At 44.8% G+C, this 21,042-nt stretch overlaps 1 protein-coding gene across 1 annotated transcript; it reads right to left on the minus strand.

Annotated features, from left to right (window-relative positions):
• Positions 1–4,244: 4,244 nt before the first annotated feature.
• LOC307228162 (switch-associated protein 70-like) lies at positions 4,245–19,338 on the minus strand (the record flags this gene model as incomplete). Its single annotated transcript, XM_079997722.1, has 12 exons — positions 4,245–4,774; positions 4,888–4,984; positions 5,425–5,632; positions 7,631–7,797; positions 9,438–9,545; positions 12,304–12,485; positions 12,624–12,732; positions 14,761–14,907; positions 14,999–15,223; positions 15,924–16,097; positions 17,248–17,388; positions 19,243–19,338. The coding sequence occupies 12 exons, from the start codon at positions 19,336–19,338 to the stop codon at positions 4,656–4,658; spliced, it is 1,773 nt and encodes a 590-aa protein (XP_079853848.1). The 3' UTR covers positions 4,245–4,655.
• Positions 19,339–21,042: the final 1,704 nt, after the last annotated feature.

Here is a 21,042-nt window from a genome sequence, read left to right on the forward strand (position 1 = left end):
ATGTATCCACTGCTTTGTAGTTATCTGTTGTTATTCATCTTTATTCTTGTAGTTGAATGCGGTGGCTGCCTGGACCAGAGTGGAGAATCTCTGTGACTTGGCATTAAAAGTGCTGAGTAACGGTCCATGCCGCACCCTGAAATCCAGCTCGGTCACGGCATTTTGGACGTGCCGCCCCGAAGACTTATTTTTGACGTCTTGATTTCCCCAAGACGTTTCATGGGTCATCACTTCAACAACCACCTCAAAAAGAGAACGCGACGAACATCCGATGAATCTTTCCGTTCTGGTGTTTTCTGGGAGGTTGAAAGTCCAGAGAAATGCATCAGGAGCTTCTACAGTGGGTGAACGGACACTGATGTAGCCCTGTTTCCCTTATTTAGAAATACATCCCTCCTTTGTCAAAGACTCCCTTGTTGAACGGACACCGCTGATAGGACTCGGGGCCAACTCGGCGCTCGCACGGGACGGTGTGGAAGTCTGATGAAACCCAGCATGGGCCCGTGGCGCCTGTTTGGCGGCTCCGAGAAGAACTGTCCTTGTGTGTTTGTGGGGTGGGAGCGGGTGGTGTTCTCCACGTTCCCCACGTTCCCGTCGTTCCCCCGTGTTCCCCAGCACCCTCGGACGGCTGGGTCCCGGGAGCAGGTGCAGAGATGCATCAACCCAACATCTGGACTGGACCTTTTTTTGGGAGCTCAGTCCATATTTAGACTCTTCCCGGATCCATTCATAAAGAAAGAGATGGAGCTGAGCTACAAAAACACATGCACTGATTTTTAGGAATGGCACGACTGGAAATTTCCGATGTGAAGTTTGCGGTTTCATATTTATATATTTGAATTCGCTTCTACCTTTAAACTGCTGATTCACAATTATTGTGGAGAAAGTTTTAGCATTAGCACTATGATTCAAATAGACCCTATGAAATACTATATCGTTTTATATAGATATATATATATATATATACACACACACACACACACACACACTGTCACAAAAGAAGTATGAACTAAATTCAAGACAGGTTTTGAACCTACATATACAGCTGGGGCTATCACTTCCGATCCAAGACAATAACTGTGAATTTGTGACCCCTGACAAGACCCCAAAATACTCCTAAAGTTAATATGTGCACAACAAAACTATTTATTGGTCTCCCTGCAGCTGTTTTCACAGTGTGTGCGCATAACATTAGTGCCATAGTAACACAGGCACGACAGCCATGCAGAACTGATTGAACCCCTCTTTTGCTTTTGGGGGTGGGGGTGGTGGTGCACTGACCCCACCACCACGAACCGACTCGAGCATCGAGTCTTGCGTCAGAAAATCAGGATTAGAAAGAATTCATTGTCGGGCTGCATCCATTGTATCCGTGTTTGTGGAGTTGAGTATTCATTCCTCTTTTCTCTTGATCACCCCCACCCCCCATGGGCTGATTTCCTGATGAAGCCAAAATGTCCTCATCGTATGTGACCCCCCCCCCTCCTTCCTACAAAGCTTGGCTCCCGCTCAACCATGTGGAATATTTGGGGCTGTGAGGTCATCGTGGGAAGACGTCTCAGCTACAAAGGGGCATCTGCCAGATATTTATTCACGACCAGATCTTCCAGAAGAATGTTCCCGTTTCAAATCTATTTAGATGGGGATCCGCTGGACGGGAATTAGATGAATTGGCTACAGGAATTAAGGTCATTTTTGGGGAGACGGTGCCAGCGTGAGACGACCCCGAAAGCCATCGTTCGCCTTATTTTTGGAATGCTTGTGCAATTATGCCTCCGCTTAGCCTACTTTTCTTTTCTTTTTTTTCCCCCGCCGATGCATGGATATACTTTTCGGTTTTATAGATATAACTTGTTTGTTGTTTGTTTGTTTTTTTGGGGGTTTTTTTTCAGGGCGATGTGCTGGCATCGGCGCTGCTGTGCTCAAAAGAGTCTCGCAGCTGGATTCCGTCGGTCACTGCGTGTTTAGGAAAGATTCCGGGGTTTATGTATTCAAACAGCGTTGTGTAAGACAATGTCCAGGGGTGCAGCCATTTGAACGATCGCCAATCACACAAACAAACACACGGCCATAAAAGGACGCACTCGCGTGAATTACAGTACATTATCTTTTATTTGGTGGAGGAGCACATTCCTGGTGGACGCGGGAGCTCAGGGAGCTGGCGCCTCGCCCTGCCTGATTTTATCGGGCCCCCCGAGCCGCTCGGGAGGACGATGGCCCCCGCGCTGGGCGTCCCGAAGCAGGCGTCCGGGCGCCGCGAGGCCTCTTCGGTCATGTCTCCTCGCTTTGACGCCTCCGCGAGCTTTTTCTCCCCCGAACGCACTCTTTCACGTGGAGCCACCGGGAGTAAACCTTGATTTCTCGATTTCAAGTTGGGAGAGCCTGAAAATGACAGCCTTCATAAGTTGAAATGTATTTTCTTATTTGGGTCATTACTTCATCATTTCATTTATGACTTTTTTTTTTACTCATTTTTTCAGCGTCCGTCTATCTACCTACCTATCTATCTGTCTATCTGTCTGTCTACCTACCTATCTATCTGTCTATCTGTCTGTCTACCTACCTATCTATCTGTCTATCTGTCTGTCTACCTACCTATCTATCTGTCTATCTGTCTATCTACCTACCTATCTATCTGTCTATCTGTCTACCTACCTATCTATCTGTCTATCTGTCTATCTACCTACCTATCTATCTGTCTGTCTACCTACCTATCTCTCTGTCTATCTGTCTATCTACCTACCTATCTATCTGTTTACCTGTCTGTCTGTATATCTGTCTATCTACCTACCTATCTATTTGTCTATCTGTCTATCTATCTATCTGTCTATCTACCTACCTATCTATCTGTCTATCTATCTATCTACCTACCTATCTATCTGTCTATCTGTCTGTCTACCTACCTATCTGTCTATCTACCTACCTATCTATCTGTCTATCTGTCTGTCTACCTACCTATCTCTCTGTCTATCTACCTACCTATCTATCTGTTTACCTGTCTGTCTGTATATCTGTCTATCTACCTACCTATCTATTTGTCTATCTGTCTATCTATCTATCTGTCTATCTACCTACCTATCTATCTGTCTACCTGTCTGTCTATCTATCTGTCTGTCTATCTATCTATCTATCTATCTATCTATCTCTATCTATCTATCTCATTGTATTTATTCAATGTGGTGTGGCTCTGTTGAATGTGTGAGAATGGTGTCTCTTGATTTGCTTTGCCAATAGGCGATGGCGAAACTAAACAAAAGATTATGAATTCATTTCAGTTATCCCTGCTTTACGACTGTTCGGGCCATGAAGTCATACTCTCCAACCCGATGATTTTGCAGGCACACCCTGCGATTCCGAAAACCCCTAAAAACACCACGGAACACGGCGCGCGACTGCCCTTAACGCCACCCCCAATACTGATCAATCACACATAATAAGCGCATAGCTGTGCTGCTTTCCAGCGTGTGAATCATCCCACTTTAAACATTCAATCAACTGCGAGAATAAATAGCGGAGGCGAACAATGAGCACCAGGCCACATCTGCAGGTCCCCCCAGCAGCAGCTTGTATCCGAAATATCTGGACCTGCCTGAAGCGTCCCTCCCTGCAAGGCCACGCACGGCGCGCTCCAAACGGCATCTCCAGAGCTTTGCATTCCTCCGCTCTGGAGTCACCGGCGTGAAGGATGGCGGACGACTCTCCCCAAACGCAATCTACTCCAACAGATGTCAGATTCACCCCCTGAAGCCATGGGCTCCAGCTCCCGCTCCGAAACCAAAGAGCTCAGTGAGCTTTCCCTGAGCCTGGGACGCCCCCAGCTGGTCACTCTGGTTCTGCACCAGCCAGAGGATCAGGGTTTACACGTTTTCTTCTCTATCAGCACCTTTTGACCTTTTTATTTGGGGGACAACTATTGACGAGATCAAAAGTCAAGAAATATTAGAGAAACAATCCTGAGTAATGTGGACATTATGACCATTGATTAGAACAGCGAAAAAATGTCATTACTTTCCTGCGATGCAGCCTTAAAGACAACATCTATCACTAAAATCCCAGACGATATCTTGTTTTATATCACATTATTGATATTATACCGATATAACGCCCAGCCACCCTTAGAGCATTACAATACTACGTGTGACAATTGTGTTTCTACATGGTGAAAAACGTAAAAAGTAAATATGTAATGAATAGCAATTTACACATCAATTCAAGTTTTTATTTTATTTTGTTACGGCTGCGATTGGACCCGACACCAGTTTAGTGCAAGGTCGTAACGTACAGATCTTATTTCTACGTGTGGGTGAATTAAAGGTGAAATGAAACACCCATCAACGTCCTTTCATGAAAGCAAAGCATTTCAAATTTTGCAACAGAATATTTAATTACTTTAGTATCAAATTATACTATTAAAGTATTAGTACTTAAAGCATGTGTGTTAAAACGAAAATGTATTAAAGCAATACAGTTATTTCACACACAGTTTCTGAGGTGGCTGCAAAAAAAATCTGAAATTGAGTTTGGTTTAGAAAAATATCAATACGCCTACAGGGAAATAGGAAAATATCATTGCAATCCAAAATAATGATTAAGAAACAAACAGTTGAAGTATTTCCACACAGCATTATCGATTATGAATGGTGAATTCTCCGGGTTTACTCTGATGGGTCGTTCTGGTTCTTTCTCTCCTGCCACAACTTCTTCCTGAACTCCAGCTCAGCGTCGGTAAACGACGCCGGGCCCCAGTTCGTCACCCTCTGCGGCCCTTTGTCGCCTTTAAGGAAGCACAGCGGGAGGGTACAAAGGGAAGAACACGTTTTGAGATAGCCGATCGTACGCGCACGCACGCACACACACACACACACACACACACACACACACACTCACCTGGCTGGATGAGACGCAGCATGCCCTCATGTTTCGTGACCTTGTCTTTCCAACTCTTGGTTTTGTTCGCTGCCCGCTCCAGTCTCTTCGCCACCTCCTGCAGGAAAGGGAAAACCAGTGAGAGGGCGGAGTCGTCCTGTCACCTGCCCACAGGTTCCCATGGCCTGTAGACTGACTCGGACCTCCGGTGAAGCAAGAGGGAGGGGCCAACCTGAGGCTCAGGACCCACACGCGGCCGCTTCTATCATCACATTGTCTCCAATTTCTTATCGGAAAAATGTAAGTTGCATGTTGGAAGCTGCGTTACGTTTGTGTCATCAGAACCCTGATCCTCTCACAAGCACACGCCTCACACATCTGGCAAGTCAATTTAAATGTTTGTCGCCGTTGTAATTTTGCCACAAACCATCGACTAAATCGTCACAATATGATGTTGTGTACGGTGATTAGTGTCTGACGTTAGTTTTTTGTTGTACCACTTATTGAAACCTCCTAAAAACCCCTTGACCCTACATAACGGGGGTTGCATTTGCTGACCTGGTACTGCTCCAGTGCTCCCATCCGCTCCCTCTCCAGGCTCTGGAGCTGCAGCGCGGCAGCCTGCAGGGCCTCCTCCTTGGCCCGGTGCTCCGCCTGCAGCTCCTGCTTCTCGGCCGTGGCCTGAGAGATGGTCCTCTGCTGCTGCAGGTGCAGCAGCTCCAGCAGCTCCAGCTCTGCCCTCTTCCCCACCTCCTCCTCCAGCAGCCTGGACACACACAACGCACAGGGGGGAAGATGAAGCTCGTTTTGACCATGTACGCTGTCTTAAAGGAATAGCTAGTACTAAGGCAACTAAATGCATTTCTCTGCATTTTACCCATCCTAGTAACTAATGTATCCCGGTGCAGTGGGCTGCCATGTACCAGCGCCCGGAGAGCAGTTGGGGGGGGGGGGGGGGTTGGAGTTAAGTGTCTTGCTCAAGGACACATGAGCACGCTACCAGGAGGAGCGGGGGATCGAACCGGCAATCTTCCGATTACTAGACGACCCGCTCTACCTCCTGATCCACTGCCCTCCTACTCACCCCTCATGTAGTACGGAGGCTACATTGCTAAATTTGCGGTTTCCTGGAACTATCTTCATTGCTGCACAGCAGTGCTTTTAGCGGTGTTAAACCTAAATGGGTGAGCTGCCGTATTGTGTGACCATTTTGTGACCATCCATTTTCCTCCGCTTATCAGGGGCTGGGTTGCGGTGGCAGCAGGCTGAGCAAGGAGCTCCAGGCCCCCTTCTCCCCGGCAACGTTTTCCAGTTCCTCCTGGGGGACCCCGAGGCGTTCCCACGCCAGCTGCGATATGTTATCCCTCCAGCGCGTTCTGGGTCTAACCCGTGGTCTCCTACCAGTTGGACGTGCCTGGAAAACCTCTACGGAAGGCGCCCAGGAGGCATCCTGATCAGATGCCCGAACAACCTCAACTGGCTCCTTTTGACGCGAAGGAGCAGCGACTCTACTCGGAGCTCCCTCCGGATGTCCGAGCTCCTCACCCTATCTCTTAGGCTGAGCCCAGCCACCCTACGGAGGAAACTCATTTCGGCCGCTTGTATTCGCGATCTCGTTCTTTCGGTCACGACCCATGACCATGACCCATACTCATGACCATAGGTGAGGGTTGGGATGTAGATGGACTGGTAAATTGAGAGCTTTGCCTTCCAGCTCAGCTCCCTCTTCACCACAACAGTCCGGTACAATGCTGCATCACTGCTGATGCCGCACCGATCCGCCTGTCCATCTCACGCTCCCTTTTCCCCTCACTCGTGAACACCATCCCGAGATACTTGAACTCCTTCACCTGGGGCAGCAACTCGCTCCCAACCCGGAGGGAGCAATCCACCCTTTTCCGGCAGAGAACCATGGCCTCAGACTGTCCTGAGGTGCTGTCTCTCATCCCGACGGCTTCACACTCGGCTGCAAACCGCCCCAGTGCGTGCTGGAGGTCACGGTCTGATGAAGCCAACAAAACCACTGCAAAAAGCAGAGATGCAATTCTGAGGTTCCCAAACCGGACACTCTCCTCACCTCGGCTGCGCCTTGAGATCCTGTCCATGAATTTCACAAACAGAATCGGGGACAAGGGGCAACCTTGGCGGACTCCAACACCCACTGAGAATGTGTTTGACTTTTTGCCGAGAATACGAACACAACTCTCACTTTGGTTGTACAAGGCCCAGATGGCTCGTACCAACGGCACCAGTACCCCATACTCCCTCAGTAACCCCCACAGGATCCCCCTAGGGGCACAGTCGAAAGGCTTCTCCGGGTCCACAAAACACATGTAGACTGGATGGGCAAACTCCCACGACCCCCCCAGCAACCCTGCAAGGGTAAAGAGCTGGTCCACTGTTCCACGTCCAGGACGGAATCCGCATTGCTCCTCCTGAATTTGAGGTTCGACAATCGGCTGGAGCCTCCTTTCCAGCACCCTGGAGTAAACCTTCCCAAAGAGGCTGAGCATTGTGATACCCCTATAATTGGAGCACACCCTCCGGTCCCCCTTTTTAAAAATGAAGTCAAACAGTTTTGAGAAAATTGCTTATTCTAGAGGAGTGTAACAGCCAAAGAAAAAAGACATTTATCTCATACATTGTAAAAGCATTGTGTGTGTGTGTGTGTGTGTGTGTGTGTGTGTGTGTGTGTGCGCGCGCGGGCACAACATGAGGATGAGCAGAAAACAGGGATGAACTTTGAAAACGTTTCAAAGCTGACCTGCTCTGCAGCTGATGCATGGCCTCCTCATCCTGCTTGGCCTGCCGCTCGTTCTCCAGCGCCTCCTCCAAGCTGTGGTACAGCTCCTCCAGCTCCCTGACTCGCTGCAGGTACTGCTCCACCTCGCTGGACTTCTGGGCCACGAGCTGCTCCATCTGCTCACGCGCCTGAGGGAGTGGACACACACACGTACACACAAAAACGCACACACAAAAACACACACGTGCGCGGGCACGGGCACACACACACACACACACACACACTGGTAAAGTCAATTTACATTAGAAAATAATTAAAAGAATAATTTATGCTGATCACGTATCAGGCCCGTGCAGAGAGGGAGGTGCTCAAAGTTAAAAAGGATACTTGAAACATAACCTGTTGGATTCTCGCAACCCATATACAAACTGTATGTAATGTCTTTTAATTGAATGTCTGGATTATTTAACGAAAACATACGGTAAATGTGTGAATTGCAAAGTGAACTATTAATGACACAACATTCTAGTGTAAGTGGCTTTGTACAACAATTCTAGCTTTTTTTGTTTAGGGTTATAGGATCTATAGATTTTTGATATTTTATTGAACATACAAGGCTAGATGAGCTTTTGAAAGCCGGCAACACAAGTGTTTGTTGAAAAGCGCCCGGAGACCAGGGCTGAGCATGAAGGTGACATCAAACCCCCAAATCCTCCAACACGGTAGTTCTCATCCAACGACTTACCGCTTTGAGCCACAGAGTCTGACTGCGCTCGGTCCTCTCCTTTAATCATTTGATTAAAGGAACAAGAAGGAAAAGTCTGGACTTGGACCTGCGACAGCAGCGCTGGAAGGCAGCGTCTGAACCATCATGCAACACTAGCCGTCTTTCCACTGCAGGAAACTTTCCCCAGGAACTAGGAACCTTTGGAGGAACTTTGGAGTGCGTTTCCATCAAAGGGACCAGGGTCTAAATTAAGTTCCGGGGACAAAGTCCCAGGAACAAAAAAGTCCCGTTTGTGCAAAAAACTGAAACCTGGGGACCTCTCTCTCTCTCTCTCTCTCTCACTTTGATTGTCTTCTATCGAGTGTATTCTTCTTGTTGGTGTATAGTCTTCTGCATTACCGCCACCTACTGAACTGGAGCAGTACGTTGTATAGTTTTTCACACCTCAGCAGACTCATTTTCATTGTTCAAGGGTCTTCAGACTGCGGTGGAAACGCAGACAACAACGGGATGAAAGAACCTTTTAGTTCCTTGAAATAAGTTCCTGGGACTAAAAGTTCTGGGTACTGATGGTGAGTTGGTGCGCCCAGGTTCTACGCTCAGTCAACCGTATTTCTCAGTGATTGGGGACAGGTTATATCGAATGAGCCGTGACACTCGGTCAGGAGAGGAAATAACCCAGCTGTGGGTTCTGCAACACCGCCGGGAAATGCTTTTCCAGGCGACTCACCATAACCTAATGGTCGTCTCGGTCACAATAAAACACTGCAGAGGATAATGGCCTGCTTCTATTGGCCGGGCATTTGGGCAGATGTGTGTAAGTGGTATTATTATTATGTTCCTCATTATTATCAGCCCCATTATTTGTCTCCTCCGTTTGTGTTTGAACAATGAAACCCAGCGAGCCGGTGTCTTCCACCCCAGCCTGGGTCTCCCTTCCTGATTCCACTGAACCTGTTTAGCCAGCCTGCTGTTTGCTGTTTCATCTACTAGAATTGGTTGACTACTCTGCCTTGAATTCACCTAAAAGTAATTTAAGTCAAAGTCATGAAGGCAGCCCTTGCTCTTCAGTATTGTATAGATCTTCCGTCGAGCCGTTACCATTTTCTCTTTTTCCAAATCCAAAGTGAAGCGATCCTGCAGGTCGGCCTGAGTCTGCTTCCTCCTCTGCTCCTCCGTGGCGGCTTTAGCTGATGCCTCGTCCAGTTTCTAGTGGGAAGAAAGAGCCTGACATTATTAGGGGTCCATCCCATTGTTCGGATTATTATTATTTTTATTCTCCTTGTAGTTCTTTAATGAAAATTGTAAATAGTCGGGTAAAAAGGTCAACCATTTTCTGGTTTCATGTAATTCATGTAACTTGGAAATGAAAAAACATGAATCCACAGAAGTTCATCACCACATCGAGTCGAGTCCACCCCGACGAATTACTCACAGAAAGACATCAATGCTTTTCGGAAAATGCAAAAAAGGCATGACCACTAAAATTACGTCACTAGATCGTGGTTGCCCCCTACGGCATCAACCTGTCAAACCTCCATAAATACGTCATTACTGCCCCACATGACATGACACAAACTTTCCTTCACCGCAACTCGTCTGCAACCCCAGCCTGACGCGGCCCCCATCCCCACAAAAGGAAAGAGCGATTTAAAAAAGAATCCGCGATATGAGAGAAACCCACGGTCCTCTCCAAACATCCCTGCATATAATCACAGAGCGCAGATTCGGGAACCTCGGAACCTCTCAAACCTGTAATACGTACCTAACGTCACTAAATTGGACCACATGTATTGCTGCCTGCAGATATATTTACTCGGAGAATAGAATAGATTCTTTATTTATCACACGGCACACACACACACACACACACACACACACACACACACACACACATACCCACTCATGCTGCGACGAACACACACGCTTCAAATGGTGGCTGGTGAAATGAGTTCTCTGCTTTAAACACATCCAGGCTTGTCTTTCCTACGGGGGGCAGGCAGGAGCGGTGGGCAGCGTAGAGCGACACGGCAACCACAGTACACACAGACATGGTTGAGGTCTCATTGGAACCCGGGACGTTTCAGACGTCTTGTCGTTCGCGTTTGAAAAATAATTATAATGTGCGTAGTTGAAGCGATACATGGTTGCTTTGACCACACGTTAGTTAGTCAGTAATATTTATAGACAGAAGCTGCGTGCACAGCTGGGAGACACAGGTGTCTCTGACCCACACAAGGTTTGCATATGAAGTTTTTCTTCCCTTTTGACGAGCGCTGAACTTGATCATGAGACGTAGCACATCGGCAAGTAGGATTTAACAAAGAAAAAAACACTTTGTACATAGTGTCTTGTGTTGGTGAATTAAGCAGAGTGACAGACATCATAGTGCCCCAAATACTGTGAAGGAAGTACGGTTTACTAGTATGTCTCAAAAACGATTGTATTCATGGCTCTTCCAGAAGGAGCAGCATGTGCAATGAGCCCATGTTATGCAGCATGTTGGTATTAGGATATATATTCTTCGATCAAATAAGTGGTAATGACTATGATGCTATTTCATATTAATGTAGAGTACATGAAATACAATGTATTTCATGTGAACAAAAAAATACATATTTCGCAAATGTACAAAAGCGGATGTTGTAAAATGTTGAGAAAATTAAAAAAGGACGAAAACAATTGACTTAAATGCAATGAAAGGTCCCATATTATACTCATTTTCAGGAAGTTAATATTGGTCTCTGAGGTCCCCAAAACATTTCTTTGAGGTTTTTTGCTGAAAATACCACTCAGGTGGAAAATGAAATGAAAACTGAAATTTAAAATGAGCTATTGCTCCCCACACACCACTCTGCAACTGTTTGTGGCTTGGGGGGAGGGGCTCTTTATATCACCCCATTACGCACATTTTTTGTTTCATTCATTTTGTTTTGTTTTTTCGAAAGGTTAAAAACACAGATGAATCACAGGAAAATATTTAAACCGCAGGACAGCGGGAGAGATGGGTAAAATACGGGAGAATCCCGGGGAAATACGGGAGGGTTAACAGGTATGCCTCAAAAATGCCAAAAGAAACACAATAGAATTATTTTTGAAATGCTTATATTTCTTTTGTCACGGACACTTCGTATTGATTCCTCTTTCCTTTAAAAAGATTTGTGCTGGTCTGTGCAGCCGACAAAAGAGCAGTTTCCATGCTCAGCTCTTGGCTTCGACATAAAGCCAGCGGATCCGAAAAAAAATGTGCAACTTTGCAAAGGTTTTTCTCAAGCCGTGGGTGGAGATATTTGTGTGGGGGGCGGTTCTTATTCTAATGAGCCCCCATTTGACATAGGAGGGGGGAGGCAAATCTGAACGGGTTGTTGAGTCACATGTTTTCTAAAATGGGGAGCTCAAAAAAAAACTGACTGGGTTGTCTTATTTCACAGTTGGTGTGTTAGTAGGGCATTAGAGACCCAAATGTATGTGCGCAAGCACTGAAAAAGGGAGTTTTGCATAATATGTCCCCTTTAAAGCTGACCTTCTGTAATATACCATTGGTCCTTTAGCTTCGTATAAGATCATAAAGCTATTAAACTAAATCATTTATTATTCCCTACTACACTTTTAAATTACACATTCTCATCGCCACAACAAAACATATCACAAGAACACAAGCAGCCCGAACAGTGTCAATGTTTTTCTGTAGATTTGACTTCTGCTTGCATGAAGGGGGTAAAAAAAACAAAAAACTGCAAAAGGAAGGAAAAAGCTTTGAGGAGCTTTTTCCACCGGTCAGGAAAAGCGGCAGTGTGAGTAAGCTTTGACCTTTTGTTGTGTCTCGTGTGCTTCAAAATAGATTCTGGAGACAATGCATCTCCTGCTCGGCCCGTTATCAGAGCGGCCTCGCGCCCTTTCCCGCATAAAGCACAGAGGAGCAGAAATTCCACGGTCCAAAGCGGAGTTTGATGAAAAGATAGGGTACCTTCCTCATGAACTCCAGCTGCATCTGCTTCCTCTCGTTGGCCGCCAGGAGCTGGTTCATCCTCTCGGTAATCTCCTCGTGCTGGCTGTGCTGCCGCTGCCGCAGCTCCCTGCGACGCAGCCGGGCCTCGCGGTGCGAGGACAGCAGCCCCAGCCGCAGCTGCTGCACACAGGCCTGGATCGCTGCCGGGGGAAAGCCAGGACAGTGTGGAGTAAAATGTATCTGCCCCACGGCCACGACCCAAAAAAAACCTGCGGTTATGAAACAGTCACTGCCAATGTGACTGTTTGGAAGGTCAGGTTAAAGAGCCAGATCAGTACCTTGGATCCATTCCTGCTTCTTTTTTTTATCCGACGCGCTGATCTCAAAGCTTTTGTCGGTGCACTTGATGATGAAAAGGCATTTTCTCCCCTCCTTGTCCGGCAGAGACTGGATAACAGATTAAAACACAGTATGGCAGGGATCGAGGTGTGAAAATTCCTGTTTCCATGTTTTTCCATGTTTTTGCTCCAGCCCTGCAGTGATCCAGCTGGTTCCTCTGGGTTGATGCACAATCGACCCGGATTTTTACACCACCACAGTTACATAGATTCGACTGCAATCGTAAATCCCCGAAAAACCAACGTAAACCTACGTAAATACGTCATAATTGACGTACACGAGACCCAACGTCACCTCGCGTCACTGAGACTCCAGATGTAGGTAAGTTATAACAATGAAATCATTTGGTTTAAAGTGAAACAAAGGTTTATTTTTATTAAACCTGATTCATAAACAGTTTCCTACAGCTAAACTTAAGAAACTGAAATGAAAAGGCAGAAAGTGTTGACAGCAAGTACTGACAAGAGAGACTCCAGAAATAAACAGTGTGTAGCTATGAGTTTCACAGCAGCTCTTAAGAACAAGATAAAAAATGTTTTTATAATCACTGCTTACTCTGACAACTTCATATAAACTTGTCTAGTCATTTCTCGTCCAAATTTCTAAATTACTCTACTTTAGAAGTTACCAAACAAAATGAGGACTGTTATCTCTGCTATTTAGAACTGTTGTGTTACGTAAGAGCAACATAACAGTTCTAAATAGCTGTTGTATGTCAATGAAAATAAAGAGTTGACGTCTGGTTAAAATGGGAATGCTTCATATGTAACGTCACGACAGTTTGATTCGTGGAATTACATGAACATAACTACACCATGTTTGTAAGTTCAGTCAATTTTGATGCATTTCGCAAAAACCCAAAAGTTGCAACACGTACCTAAAATGGATAAACTGGACGGCGTGTATTGCTTCCTGCACCGAAATTTAGGGGTCCAGCCTGCAGGGCTATCACAAAGACCTTGTGGTTGAAGTTTAAACCAAATCGATCCACATAAGGAGCAGATATTAGGGAAAAACCGACCAAATTTTGAAACATGTCCAACCCGGCTAAAACTATCTGGAACACACTTGGGTTGAGGTACGAACACGGTTGAGGTGTCGTTTAAACCGCTGTGTCACAGGCATCTTGTGGTTTACATTTCATCCAAATCGATCCACATACGGAGCACATATCAGTAAAACAATGAACAAATTTGACCCTAAATATTCAGTTGGTCTTGGTTAACTGACACGTCACACGTCTCATTCTGAAATGAAGGAGAAGAGATTAACAGTAAGACGCTTTATGACGTCATCATTTTAGTTACTATCAATGCACAGATTCAGATTGAGAAGGTCCAGTTGGACCGTGTCCAGTGTGCGCCGTGGACTCGGTCACTCTGTAGTCTTTAGGCATTACCAAACTATCGATTTATGTGTATATTTATATAGCTTCTCACCTGGTAGATGTCAGTAGATCTGTTAGATTGATATTTTAAATCCATGGTCCACATTAATATGATGATTAATAAGAATAATAATAAAAAATAATCCCTAAATTGTTGTCAGCGTGTCCCTCGGAAACACTGAAATGTGCGACTCAGCGATGCGTTGAAGATCCTGCGAGGGGTCCGAAGAATCCATGCAACGGTAATTACCCCACAGAGATACCACACGTTTTTTGAATTTCATGGGAATGTAACTCACTGAAAATGTGATCCAAGTGAAAAACTCAACAAATGAATGATGTGCCTGACACGGCACCCAACGGCCGCCCGTCACTCAGAGTGCAGCTCTATTTCAACAGACAACATGGTGAGTTCTAACAATGAGAGGCTGTTGTTTACAGGCAAAGATGGACGGTTGTTTTTAAGACGGGAGGGTTGCGCTGTGTAGACCGCAAAGTGGCTTCTTCCGCGGGACGAGCAACCAGGAGACCACGCACCGGAGGGAGCCCGTGCTGCGTTCAAGTAAACTCGGAAAATCGTGCTGCGTTTCAGAGAACCCGGCAAACTGTAAAACACACCCAACACAGCGAAACTGGACCCCGTCTAGTGCTGCCTGCCGCTATTTCTCTTATAATTATTATTATATTACCTCCACACTGCAGTCGCGGCTGAGAGCGATCTCTCCTTTCTTGTCCCCGAGGGCCTCGGACGTGAAGTAGGACACCGCGTTCGGTCGGAGCACGAACCATCGCTCCGTCCAGTTTTTCCTCCCGTGACCTTTTTTCATCAGGTAGCCCTTCGGGTTATGGTGCGAGGGCATCAAAATGAGTAAACTCAGCCATGTTCATGTCGCAGTATAATGGATACGGTATGAAGGCCATTCTAACCTGTTTGAGCACGTCCAGGATGAGCTCCTGGAAGACCTCGCCGATGCCCATGGACAGGGTCTGGCGGTTCAGGCCCTTGCTAAAGTATCCCATGCCGACCAGCTGGATGAGCTCCCAGGTGCTCAGGCTGTTCTTACCGTTCAACTGGAGCTTGAACTCCTCCGACTTCTCCTTGTTCCAGCTGCTTCCCATGGTCTCCATCAGCTTTTGCAGGAAGTACTCCATCTAATAGTGTATTAGACTTAAGTATTGTATATAGTATATATATCTTTCTTCTCAAACCCTCAGTTTCCACAAAGAGAGGGAGGGAGGAGCAGGTGCAGGGAGAGTTATATATGTTAGATTACGGCGGAGGTCAAAAATTACGGTTTTACCAGGGGCCAGGAATATTGTTTGACATGATGATAAGTAACAACAATAAGAGAGTATGCAAATGCATTTTTGTATATACACACCATCCTGTGTTTAAAAACCTCATTGGCTTCTGGGGGCCATGCTCAGACAATGTTGAATATACTTATCAGAAATTATAATGGTGTTCAAAACACTGTTTATTCTTTTTTTTTTTTTTTTTTTTCAAAACGCATCTAATGCCTAGTACCTTTGCTAGGATTTTCAAGTACCGGACAAATTCTGAAGATCTTAAGAGAATCAGAAGGACATCTCTTGATTTGAATGATTTCAACTAGGATGGGAAATAAGTCTTTAAATATGTGTAAAGTGTTTTGAAAGTCTTTTGGCGTATCCCTGCCATAAGAGACGGACAATTTCAGCAAAAACAACAACAAAAACAACAAGGCTGATTAATATTTTGGTATTATCGGGGCTTGGGGACCAGATCTAGCCCCCGGTGTCAGATCCCTGAGCTCCAGTGAGTGAAATGTATGAACTGTTCCAGAATACAGTGTGTGAGGATCTTCCTCACCTCCTCCGTGACGATGACTAGCGGGTAGGTGTCCTCCGACAGGAAGTTGAAAATGCACCAGACTTTGAAGGCGTCATCGTTTGAGATGAGCAGGGGGCTGACGTTTATATATTTTTTGTAGCACAGGGTCCAGCACATGGTGTTGAACTCCAGCACGTCGAAGTTATCCTGGGCCTGTCGTTGAGAAAAACAACAACAAAAACAAATAAACACATGGGAAAGATCTCGAGTCAGACTCGAGTTCCCTTGGCGGAGAGGGCAGAATATTTAGAAATGCTAAGCAGGGGAGACTGGCGTCTGTCGCCATTTACGTAATGAATTCCCCAGGATGTGGAGAACAAGCCCAATGTTCTGCAGCGCTTCATTCCGATGCAAGTCAGAATCCCGCAGAAGGACACGGACAAACACTCCACATTCAAAAGGAACTCAAGCAGTGCAGTTCAGTTTAGTGGTTTTATAAAATAATGTAAGACAAGAGAGAACTTCATTGATCTCTGGGGGGCGAAATTTGGGCTTTCAACAGCTCAGTAGGGGAATGCGATGCAGGGATACTGTATGAGTACAGGATGTAAGGAATATGATCACTGTATGATAATTATTAATACAAAATTAAGTAAATAAATGTGTTTAGTGTAAACAAAAACATGAGGTTAAGTTCGGGAGTTGTCTGGGAAAATCAAACAGTAGAAATGCTAACGCTTAAATGCTTCCGTCCCATCAGAGAGGTTTCCTTTATTTAGGAATTCAAAACTGCCCATTTTATACTCAGTAAGATCAACAAAATATAAATATAGAGGAAAGGATAAAAAAAGAGGGGTGTAATCTATAGCACAGAAGTGTGGTGCAAGACCGTGACTAGCACCTACACTTATCCTGAAGATCAAAAGAATAAGGTAAGGAAAGAGATCATCATAATAATAATAATAATAATAATAATAATAATAATAATAATAATAATAATAATAATAATAATAATAATAATATATAAACAATTTTCTATTACATTTTAAAAAGAAAAATTAAACAACAAATAAACGACTGAAATTGAATTTAACTTCGTTTGTCTTTTAATTTCTGTAAAAACAACAAAAAAAAGAAATATAAGCTATTCATTGTCCTTTTACAATGGATTTGGATAAACCTTTAATAGGAACTCAGTGTCTGTTCCGAATCTGATTCAGAAACTCTCATCATGTTTGTGTGACACGCGTGGACTTCTCCCCGTTTCGGTGACTTGGACGGGGGCCGCCAACCTAAAAACGGGACTCTGCAGGAGGAAGAAACATCCCAGCGAAACGTCCCAGCAGTGGGGTCCGCTGCCTACCTTGTCCAGGATGAACTCCTTCAGATAAGGCATGTAGCCCTGGTTGGACACAGGCCCTTCATTATTGTCCTTGAAGTGCTCCTCCAGGGCGACTGGATCGTGAGGAATCTTCATCACCGTGTACAGGTTGTGAGAGAGGACCTGGGAAAGCAGCACCGTGGGTTTGATTCCAGCAAACGAAAAAACACGTCACGGCACCGAGTGGGGACCGGGTGAGGGAGGCGAGGACACCTGAGTCCTTGATTTTTTTGATTTTTTTTAACAACTTTTTCAAAAGACTTGTTTATTTTCATGTCTGTATATGTTTTATGTTTGATGTTTGATGGGGTCTGTCAGGCATCACCTATCCACCCCCATTGATAATAGATAGAGAAAACCATTTTAAAACAAATTATTTTTTATATTTAGGAAAAAAAAAGTTATTTACCGCTATGATCTAATGAATTTAAGCCTCAGTACATTTTTGTGTGGTGACCATTTTAGGATGAAGTGTTTCACCCCATCCCATTCCGCTACATCATAAGTGTGAATGTGTAATGGATGATAAAAATAAGGCTTTTGTGCCTCAGGTTGGAAATATGTTTTCTGGGGCGTTTAACACATATATATATTAAACGATGAAACGTCAAAAAAAAAATGTTTTTGATTCTTTGTTATTAAACATTCTGAAAATAGAAAGGCCAAATGGCACCCACCTCGTGGTGTCACTCTCCACACTCGGAAATTAGGTCCATGAAAGGTATTAATTTGTAAAAGCGAATACAATGGGAGTTGGAACAGGTGAAGGATTATCTTCGAAAGGACTTGAACTCTTTGTTTTTGTTTGTTTGTTTTAAGGTCATGCTTCCACGCGCTTCAAAAAAAAAGTACGTTGAGCATCACTGACCAAGCGTACAACTTATGTTCCAGGAAGTCAGTGTGAAACCTCCCTCAAAACGAGGGATTAAACTCTGCAACACAGGTCATTTTTATTTTATTTTTATTTTTATTTTTTGATTTATATTATTCTGTTCACTCACTGTATTACATTTTAGGAATCAGTTAGTTTCTAGGTAGGAATTAGGTAAGCTATTAAGTTTGGTTTAGAAGTTATTGTACATTATCTCCGGGTACGTTGCAAGGCCATTTCCCTGCATATATGTATGAACGTATGTATACATATGTGGCAAATAATCCTCTTGAATCTTGAACCTGCCTGCATTTAGGCCGGGGTTGGTTTAAAAGGACAGCAGAAAATAAATAAATACATCATTAACTTCAATAAGGGCAGTCCAACGAAACGCTCAGCAGTCAAACCGTGGTTCGGCACCTTCTCTTAGGTGTGTTTATAAGATTAAACTATTCATCTGAGATTAAACAGTCATTTATATAGTACAACTTTGGCGCACGCGGGCACCTTGTGTTGATTATGCACAGTTTGGTATTTTATAGTATTTTTAGAGCTTATAGATCTTATTGTGCCTAATCACCGGGTGTCATGACATTTCACTGCATATATGTATGACCGTATGTATATGTATGTGACAAATAATCTCTTGAACTTGAACTTGAACTTGGAAGCTCACTTACTGTGACGCCCCATGGTGGAGGGGCGCGAACAGTGCACCCCTCTCCTCCTGCGGGCATTTACAGCATGCGTCCACTTTTTAGGCAAAAACCCATTGAAATATACTGTGAGCTCAGGTTCAAATTCAAGAGATTATCTGCCACATACATATACATATGAGCTGCGTCCACCTCATTCCACCCAACTCCGAGAAATAAAAGCACCACACTGCAGCCCTGCTTAAAATAAACCCTCTGCACAACTTTTAGACTCAAACAAACAAACAAACAAACAAAAAAAACAACACCAAAAAAAAAAAGGGGGCTTGTTTTGTGTCTACATTTCCTATTCACAAATACAGCGGTTCTCAATAAACAGACCGACGCTGCAGACGCCACGACCCCAGATAACGGCACAGACATTCTGGCAAAGTGACTTTTGAGTCGCACCTTCAGCTGGGATTTGGAAACTTTGCCGCTGCGGTCGACGTCCAGGGCGGTGAAGGCGTGCCAGATGGACTTGAGGAGCTCTTCCCTCCGCCACATCATGGTGCTGATGCTGATGCTGATGCTGATGCTGCCGCTGCCGCTGCCGCTGCTGCCGCTGCTGCTCCGCGCGGCTCCGGCTTCTCCTCCTCAGGGCCGCGGCGCCGGGCCACGTGACCCCCGTGGCGCACCGAGGGGCGGCGGACGCGCCCCGTTCATTTGCGTGGAACGGATGGAAATGTGGCATTATGATGTAAAGCAGAACAAACAAACAAAACAAAAACCAACAAAAAAAAAAAAGTCCCCTGAAATAAATAAATGTGCCGTGATTAAATAAAAGCCCCCCCCCCCCGAAATGAATAAAAAAAAATCCTTTTCCATGAAAAACTTCACTTATCGTGCTATATTTACTCATTTATATTTGCTTGTATATGTATTGCCTCAACATTTCATTTCATGAACATATTTATTTCAAATGCGTATTTATTTATCTTTGTATTTATTTAAGATCGAGTGAGATGGCGTTTCATAGCAAACTAGTCATGGCAAGGGTGAATAAGGCAAGACGGAATCCGTGGGGCTCCGCGGTCCCCCCCTAGGGGTCCTTGAGGAGAGTTGCAGCGGGGTCCACAGCAATAATAAACGCTTCACATTGCTTTATACATTTTATACATATACACAAAATATTTCAACACAACAGGCCCGCGAATGATGAGAGGGGTGGGGTTGTTGTTGTAAGATTTACACTTTTTGTCAGCAAGGTCAAAGTTAAATGTGAAACCACCACGGGAGTTGATTACAGGCAGATGAGGTGAGATAAGGCGAACGCCTTTATTTGGGGGGTGTGTCCACAGCCATGCCTCGGGAGAATAACTCTGGTCCATTTAATGAACATATTATGTACTTGATGTTGAACACAAGAGTATATAGAAACATCAACACCATGACCGTGCATGTTTATTGCATTATGAATGCATTCACCTGCCTCGGCTGTTTAAAGTGTTCAGTTGTGGCTCTCCTGACGCTTTCCTCCCGTTGTTGGCAGGATCACCCTTAAAATGATGGCATTTTTACAAACTCATTGCAGGGCTTGCATTAAACGCCTGTTCAGTGATAATAAAGTACTGGTGGTCGGTGCAGATGGAGAAGATTAGAGTAGAAGTACTGGGTGGTGGCGTTGCTTCACAGCAAAAAGGTCCTGGGTTCAAACTCGGGGGATTTGTGTGTGGCTTTTGCATGTCAACCACACCGAGACACTGGAACTGGAGTTGGTGCCGGGTCTCTTGAGAACACCTCAACCAGAACACGCCCATTACAATATTTAGTTGAGGGGGCACCCCCTTCATTATGTAAGAAAACATCAGATACAGTACCAGTCAAAAGTTTTGACACATCTACTGATTCAAGAGTTTTTCTTTATTTTTACCATTTTCTACATTGTAGACCTTTGACTGGTACTGCATATTTATATCATTAAGTGTGCTTATCAACCCTTGTAATATCCATCCACAATGAATCAGTTTTTCAACTGACTGCTTTAAGTTATGTTTGAGTACAGCATTCTCTTATTAAAACATAAAAAAGTGACTAGTTTCCATACTCTCGGGAAAAGTGTAAGGGGCTTTTTGAACAATTTATTTACACCTAAATGTGACCGATTTACAGAATGGAACAATAAAATTAAATCTGCCAACATATATGGCATGATACTCCCTGACCTCTGAGCACCAGGCGGCTTTCCAGTGAAATTCTGTTTATGCAGAA

Source organism: Zeus faber (genome assembly GCF_960531495.2).
Source record: "Zeus faber genome assembly, chromosome: 3".
Lineage (NCBI taxonomy): Eukaryota > Metazoa > Chordata > Actinopteri > Zeiformes > Zeidae > Zeus > Zeus faber.